The following is an 8,683-nucleotide window of genomic DNA, read 5'->3' as shown; positions in this document are numbered from 1 at the left end:
TACCTCTCACCAAGGCTCCTCTCCCACGATTGCTCAGTTTGGCTGGACGGCCAGGTCTAGGAAGAGTTCTGGTCTTCCCAAACTTTTTCCATTTGAGGATTATGGAGGCCACTGTGCTCTTAGGAACCTTGAGTGCTGCAGAAATTCTTTTGTAACCTTGGCACAATTCTGTCTCTGAGCTCCTTGGGCAGTTCCTTCGACCTCATGATTTTCATTTGCTCTGACATGCACTGTGAGCTGTAAGGTCTTATATAGACAGGTGTGTGCCTTTCCTAATCAAGTCCAATCAGTTTAATTAAACACAGCTGGACTCCAATGAAGGAGCAGAACCATCTCAAGGAGGATCAGAAGAAATGGACAGCATGTGAGTTAAATATGAGTGTCACTGCAAAGGGTCTGAATACTTATGACCATGTGATATTTCAGTTTTTCTTTTTTAATAAATTTGCAAAAATTTCAACATTTCTGGGTTTTTTTCTGTCAAGATGGGGTGCTGAGTGTACATTAATGAGAAATAAAATGAACTTTTTTGATTTTGGCAAACGGCTGCAATGACACAAAGACTGAAAAATTTAAAGGGGTCTGAATACTTTCCGTACCCACTGTATGTCCTTTGATGGAAACATTTTATGATCTAATTTCACAATAATTTACTAATTAAATCCAAACAGGATGTCATTTGGTACAGATTATTTGCATCTGACTCATAGTTTTGTTTTTTTTTTCTACAATTAGCACCAGATTTTGGTTATTTCCAGGAGGTAGTCACCCATAATATAAAGTGTTTTAAATGATTTTCTGTTGCATTTAGACTCAATTCACAATGGATGCTGTAATAGAATGATTTAAGTTTCTCAAACCTTCTTTAGTAAATGTTTTTATTTTGATGTGTTCAAGGACTGTGACAGATGTTTGTCTCAGCTCTGATGTTCAGCCAGTTGAAACACTGGTTCCTGTCAAAGTTTGCCAATAAAAGCATTTAAAGCTTCACCTGCTGTTCGTCTTCAGGGACTTTGTTACTTCTGCTTTTGTGTTTAAGTCTAGATGTTTGACTATAACAGTTTGTTTACGGAGCGTTACTTTATTTGAGAATGGCTGGGGACAGAGGAACAAACTGAACAGGATTTACAGTAGTAAAAGTCCAGTATAAGTTAAATGCAGGATTTTACTTTTAACACTATATTTTTACATTGTTATATTTAAGATCTGAGTACCTCTTCCACCACTGGTAATAACTGGACAATAGAGGCCTAATCCTGCCAAGAACTGTACAGAACACAGAAAGAAAACATCAGGTGTGAAAGATGGAAGCAGTGTGAAGGACTGAAAGGACTTTATTTCTGTAACAGTCGGTTGCTGCAACAAAAACATTCTCAGAGCTGCTGCAGCTACAATAAATATTCCAGATCAGGGCTGCTTTTAGAAACAGACTCAACTAAGTCGAAGGAATTAAGTTAATGGACTGAACATGGTGGTTAGAAATTTCTGCGAGTTTACAACAGAACTACCGAGACCACAAATCAAGTCTTAATTGGCGTGAAGGTCTAAGTTTGAGAGCATGCAGGAATAAAACCACGGCTCCATCTCCAATTTTTACCTACTTCTTTCTCCAATCTACACCAATGTTTTGTCACATTGAAAGTGCATTAATACTTTTGGCAATAATCAGTTCATTTCAGTATCAAGTAAAGAATTTCCCCAATAAAACACTAAGGTGAGAGTTTCCAATTAAGATACAAAATGCTAAATAGGTTGAAGAAGTTGATGATACTGGACTCTACACAGTTTAAATCTATGAAGTTTATCTTAGGGTTAAAGAAATTAACACACAAATATTGCTGTGTAGTTTTGACACTGCCAGCTCTCCAACCTGCAGATTGATCAAATCCTTTGACATTTTTGTGTTCACTCAGCAGTTTCATTCTTAAACATCCACAGAAATAGTGAAAAACATGTGAGACAGTAACTTTTATTTTGATGGGGAGAATGTGCAGAGGGCCGCCCGAGCCACACGCACAGTTCGGTCAGGTTTGTAACGAAGTGTCAGAGGTGATGACTTGACCGAACTCTGCGTATCCACCACTCTGGGTGCAGGTTAAACAGCTGTGTGTTTCACCAACCAACACCTGATTGCAAACTTGACATTTTTAAAAGGAATCGTTAGGTATTTACACATGGTTCAAATATTTACCAGACAATGTTTCCACCGTCTGTCTGAAGAAGACAAACAGGACTCGGTTGGGTTCGTCCTGTGTTTCATATGTTGAGGGTCTTTTTAACTGAGAAGATGATGTCTTTGATCTGTGGCAGGCTGTTGTCCTCCAGGATTTTGGCGTATGGCATGGGGATGTCAACACCTGTCACTCTGGTGACCGGAGCATCCAGGTAGTTGAAGGCAGGACCTAAAAAAAAAAAAAAAAGACACAGAGGACGTTAATGTTCTCTTAACTTAGCACAATGACAAGAAAGAAAACAGCAAGCCTGGCTCTGTCCAAGTTACCAAATCACCTACTGGCACATTTAACACTTACAAATGAACATGTGTAGTTCACCTGATGCAGCAGACAGGAAGGTGGACAAGGACCACTTTTAAAGGTAATACACAAATTCACTTTCATCTTTCACAGGAAGTGAGGGAAGAATACTGTCCCCAGGAAGGACATCAGTTTACTAAACATCTAGCACTGAAAGGAAAAGACTTTTGCAAACATTTGTGTTCACCCTGCAGCTGCCAATTACAGGATCCACACACAGGACCTATGCATACCTCTGCATCTGCTCTCACCTAAAGTTGAACTTAGGGTTTGACAGACAGGCAATAAAAACTCCCCTGCATTGTTGGCACAGGATGTGTTTCACTGGAACACAAGCTCAAAAACCTGCATGCACTGAGGATCCAAATGATACCTGCACCTTTGTCCCACTGCTGTTTGCGTCATGCAACAAGCTTTATTTAGTTACAAATGAAATCACAAGTAAAACAGCGTGTCTGTCATTCTGTCCTCACCTTCCATGATCCTGGCGCAGATCTCTGCTCCGACCCCGAACTGAGGCCAGCCGCCCTCCACCGTCACCAGGTGGTTGGTCTTCATCACACTGGCCTCAATAGCCTCCACATCCATCGGACGGATGGTGCGCATGTTGATCACCTGACAAGACAACAGGAAGTAATTAACAGGCCAATAAAATGCAGGTCACCTGTGTCGGCTATAAACAGGGATATTCCTCTACCTCACACTCGATTCCCTCCTTGGCGAGCACGACGGCAGCATCCAGGCAGTGACCAACAAACCGAGAATGAGAAACCAAAGTGACGTGATTCCCTGAAACACAGAAGAAAGAGGCTCAGGAACACACGTCAGGTTTTCATCAAAATCTGAAGGTCCAACTCAGAACAATCTGAGAACAAGCGACAGTGCTGTGCCTGTACAGAGACCAAATCCAGCTCGACCTGTAGAGGGAGCTGCTGCACAAAAGCACCAGGTGGATGGAGACAACATTGTCATTCGAGAAATTCAATAGTGTTTGCTGTGTCAGTGTCACCTTGTCTCTCAACCTTGGCCTTGCCGATGGGAATGGTGAAGTCTTTGGACTGGCACTCCTCCGACATCTCGAAGGGAACGCCGTACATCAGCTCGTTCTCCAGGAACACCACTGCAACACACACAGTGCAGTGAAAACTAGATCCAATTGATACCTGACTTCTGTCTGCACAGTTAGATCAGAATTTTTTGACCTGTCATGGTGCGGGGTCTCACCGGGGTTGTTGTCTCTAATGGCTGCTTTCAGGAGACCTTTGGCATCTTCTGAGTTCCAGGGACTCACAACCTTCAGACCGGGACAGTGAGCATACCTGCAGACGGACACAACCACAGTGACACCACAAGCAAATACATGCCTTAAATAAATCAGAAATTAGTAAATTATGGGTAAAAAAAAGAACTTGGGAGCTGTTCTAATCTTCTTTTCTTTAGCTATTCCATTTCATTGGTCTTTATCAGTTTTCTTTAATCTCATTCTATAGTTGTGGCATGAAGTTCTGCTCTGAGATTGATGAAGTCTTATCAAATTAAATGTTGCGATATTGACAATGTCAGATGTAAGTGAACGCACCATGCAGCGAAGCACTGCGAGTGCTGTGCGGCGACGCCCGCCGACGCTCCGTTAGGTCCCCTGAAGACGATGGGCACCGGCTGCAGACCGGCTGACATGTAGTAGGTCTTTGCTGCAGAGTTGATGACCTGGTCGATGGCTTGCATGGAGAAGTTAAAGGTCATGAACTCACAGATGGGTCTGAGGCCCGCCTACAGGTGATGATAGATTGTGTTGTGGATGAGTAATCAGGCGGGTTCATTAGATTTTGGACTAATGTTTTAAGTTTTTTTTCATTTGTGTGTGTGATGTTTGTGTTCATTGACAGCGCTGCTCCTACTAACTAAGACCTGAGTTCAAGTTATATACAGTCTAATTAGGTCCCGTAATATCTTGAAGTACTACAGGTCTCTGATATGTTATCTCAAAAAAGCATTTAATAGCCAAAACTTGAGGCATATATACTGTGAGGGTTTGGACTCAGACTGGAGGAATGCTCTTTAAAAGGTAATAAAAGGCCCCCTGAATTTTTCCAGGAGTGGGAGTGGGGAGACCTTCACCCAGACTTGGTGCCTCCAGATAAGACATGAGACTGTGTGACAGTTAACCCCCAGAGCTGTTCATTACAGCTGGAAACAGGATGTTTCTTTTTATCTGACTTGACCTAGAACTGAACTCACTCCTCCTGCCAACTGGACCCTGTGATCTATGGTTGCTGCTGAATTTAGACCCTTTCACATAAACTCCTCTGCATTTTGGGACAGAAATGTTTCCCCCATTTGAATAAAGTTTAGTTATTTGCACCGTAAAGCCCAGTAATTTATTTCAATGTTCTATCCAAGTCAGATCATTCTGTGCCATATATTTATATAAGGCTGAGTTTAGAGGATCATCATTGACAGGTGAAGGTGCATTTTGGACATCGTGTTAATCTAACAAGAGTTTCAGTTCCACAGTTAATGTAATCACAAGTAAACCCAGTGTTATGACGGTACAAACTGTTTGGATTCAAACACGGTGATAAACAGGAACTCACCATGGCGGCTCCCACTGCAATGCCAGCGAAGCCCATCTGCACCCAAAAAAAAAAAAAAAATGAAACCAGGTCAATCGAGTGAAAAACCATTTCCTTCTTCCCCTGCCAGTGTTTTTACTCACTCACTCACGCACGCACGCACACACACGCGCAAAACTCAGAGAGAACATTCAGTTTGGTGTAAAACCTCCGAGCGTCTCACCTCTGAGATTGGAGTGTCGATGATACGTTTGTCTCCGTACTTCTTCCACAGACCCCTGCTCACCTGCACGCGCACACACACACACACAAACACACAAGGTTCACCAAATTATATTTTAAACTTTAAGACCTTTTTGATACCAACATGCAACTTAGCACAGAAAACCAACAGATAAAATAAAACCTAAAATTATTTAGCTACAGTAATTTATTGATCTCTCTTATCTATAACAATAACCTTGACTAAATTTATGGTAATTAAATATCAGTTTTAATGTGACATAAAATTGATGGATGAATTTTAAAAATTCATAGTGACTAGTCCTTTATGAGGGCATGTCACTATGGCTGAGCAGCCATAAGGCAGAAGCTGATGTGCTGAAATACATCAAACATCTTCATTAATCTTGTGAGCACCTTCTCACCTTGTAGGCTCCATCATATTGAGCCACCTCCTCACCCAACAGGAACACCCGCTCGTCCCTCTCCAGCTCCTCATCCATCGCCTGGTTCAGGGCATCACGGACTGTTACCTGATAAAAAAAATTTCAAAAAACATTAATCTCAGCAGGGGACTGTTTTACAGTTTGCAAAAACACCACCACCACTGCCATCAGCACAGACCCAGCACTGACACGCAGAGGACAGTTCATCCTCAAACCACCCTGAGTGAGATCTGTCCACCCTGGTATATTTTACCGTTAGGTACAATTCATTGTAGCAGCAACAGTTAAAGGGTGAACCCAATAATGCATAAATAAATATGATCCAATATTACGGAAATATTCATGTGCACTGTGCTATACTTCACATTGAATACTTTTTCTTTTACATAAGTACAACTTTGAATGCAGACTTTTACTTGTAAAAGTATTTCTGTCTTTACTTTAGTAAAAAATCTCAGTACTGCATCCACCACTGGGCATCTGGGCAAATGTTCAGGCTCTTTAATTGTCAATATTTTCATCAGTCACAGGAAACCATGAGGGTGGCTTCTGATTGGTCCAAATGACAGTGATCCCAGACATACAGCCAGACACAAAGAGACAACAGTGACCTGCAATAGTTAATGTTTATAAATCCACCAAGCTTCTTAGCTGAAAATTGTTCATACACAGTTCATGTATGAAAGTGAGATGACACTGAAAAAGGCAGGAATTAATTGTTTATTAATCATTATTGTCATTTGCTATAAAGGGTGGTATATTTATACCTCAAAAACAAAAGGGCACACATAATGCATTTCAGTGCAATGCCAAATCTTTTCCTTTGTTTCAGTGTCCCCTGATGTTATAATCAAATAGCGTTTAGGGACAGTAACCAGTTTAACAAGGACAGTGGTTTATCCAAACACCAGGACAACATGATATGATGACAGTCTGCTTAGGACTCTGGAGATGATAGTGGACTTCAGGAAAAGCCCACAGCTTTCTGCCCTTTCACTATACTCAACCCCACTGTGTCTACTGTGGAAACCTTCAGTTTTCTGGGATCCACAATTTCCCAGGAATTGAAATGGACCTCCCACTTACACCACATCCAGAAGAAGGCCCAGCAGAGACTGTACTTCCTGCGGCAGCTCAGGAAGTTCAAGCTGCCACAGTAGCTGCCTGTCACCTTATACACCACCATACACCATGCTACAGAGTACTAAACGCCAAAACTGCCTGGCAAAGACACAATTTCTTCCCCCAGACTGTCATGAACTCTAATGTCATAAAGTGGCAGAAATAACCACTGTGCAATATCCACCCATCATCTATACCCACTTATTCCTAACCAGGGTCCCAGGGATCAGCTGGAGCCTATCCCAGCTCTCTTTGGGTGAAAGGCAGGGGTCCACCCTGGACAGGTCCCCAGTCCATCACAGGGCCACATAGAGACAAACAACCTCACACACTCACACTCACTCCTATGGGCAATTTAGAGTCACCAATCAACCTGACATACATGTTTTTGGACTGTGGGAGGAAACCAGAGTACCTGGAGAAAACCCACATAAGCACAGGGAGAACATGCAGACTCTACGCAGAAAGGCCCCTGATGGGTTTCAAACCCTTTAGTTAAATCCGTGCACTCCTACTGCAATAGTTTACAGATTACATATTTAAGTCTTTTTCCTTCTTTATTTTAATCATCCTTCCTTAAAAGTTGAACTGTATTTAATTCTTGGATGTAGAAAGAACTTAGTGAACCGGTTTTTTAGATGATTCTGAGCTAAAATTCTCGTGAAGGTGCTGCTTCGACAACACCGTCAGTATAATCGCTGCCAAGTTAAGATTTGTAAGCATTTAACGTTATTCTCTAAACAGACAACAACAAACAGCTGCAGGGGCTATCGTTAGCCTGCTAGCTGCTAAACCCCAACCTGAACAGCAGCCGGGGCGCTCCTGTGAAACCCGCGTCCACGCAGAGCCGACACGGCTTTCTGTAAAGAGACAGAGACGCCATGAGTCACATTAGTCATCAACAGAACCGGACTTTACAAGAGAAACGTCTGACTAGTCTCATACTTTTCCCGAGCTGAGAAAACACCTCAGGGACACTGCCATCTTGAACCTGTCCTCTGCCGGGGAGAGGGCGGGGACGCGCGGAGATATCAACCAATCAGCGCTGCAGGTTACATGGCGGTTACGTACGTCATGATAAGTAGCCAATCACAGCGGCTCACGGGAAGAGGCGTGGCAGACCGCTGGAGTATGAGGAAACGTCCAAGGACAGTCTGCGCCGCGGGGCATGATGGGAACTGGGTAAATTGCGATGGGGCTCGACCATCACGACGCTTATTTCACATGCGTAGTAGTGTCCGTATATCATCATTGGACGGTACTATTGGTTCGATATCAAGTAAATACAGGACTAATATCGGCAATATCGATACCGATACCGATACTTTTTCCTTATAATACAGGTTTATGTACTTTAATGCTGTGTCATCACTGAGTCCGTGAATGCATCGTCATCATTTTCTAAATAGTTTTACATGACCACTAAATAGATAGATAGATAGACAAATACTTTATTCATCCCCCATGGGGGAAATTCAGATTGTCCTGCAGCAAATGATAAAATGATAAAAATTATTTTATTACTTTATCAGATTTTAATGTAATTAAGGTTTTGTTTTCTTTTTAATTACTGTAATGAACAGAATTTCTTCTGTAAAACAAGAACAAAATACAGGCAGGATACAGGCTACTGGAGAAGATCCAATATGACTAAAACATTATTTCATGTGAAATGCTGTTTGCACAGACGTGTGCCCTTTGATGAAACGGGAGCAACATTATGAATGTAAAAGCATCAATCCCATCACTGTAGTATCGATCTGATACCAATACCATCTACAGTACC

General features: G+C 42.1%; 1 protein-coding gene across 1 annotated transcript; it reads right to left on the bottom strand.

Moving 5' to 3' along the window:
* Positions 1 to 1,316: 1,316 nt before the first annotated feature.
* On the bottom strand, positions 1,317 to 7,931 carry pdhb (pyruvate dehydrogenase E1 subunit beta). The gene is made up of 11 exons (XM_026306117.1): positions 7,843 to 7,931; positions 7,698 to 7,757; positions 5,755 to 5,862; positions 5,331 to 5,393; positions 5,129 to 5,164; positions 4,114 to 4,304; positions 3,759 to 3,853; positions 3,544 to 3,654; positions 3,232 to 3,323; positions 3,008 to 3,149; positions 1,317 to 2,402 (listed from the first exon to the last, which is right to left on the bottom strand). Exons 1-11 carry the CDS (start codon positions 7,879 to 7,881, stop codon positions 2,257 to 2,259), a joined length of 1,083 nt encoding a protein of 360 aa, XP_026161902.1. The 5' UTR covers positions 7,882 to 7,931; the 3' UTR covers positions 1,317 to 2,256.
* Positions 7,932 to 8,683: the final 752 nt, after the last annotated feature.

This window comes from Mastacembelus armatus, chromosome 5 (assembly GCF_900324485.2).
Source record: "Mastacembelus armatus chromosome 5, fMasArm1.2, whole genome shotgun sequence".
Taxonomy (NCBI): Eukaryota; Metazoa; Chordata; class Actinopteri; order Synbranchiformes; family Mastacembelidae; genus Mastacembelus; species Mastacembelus armatus.
Note: the sequence above shows the minus strand (reverse complement) of the source record. Positions and strands in the feature narration are given on the sequence as shown.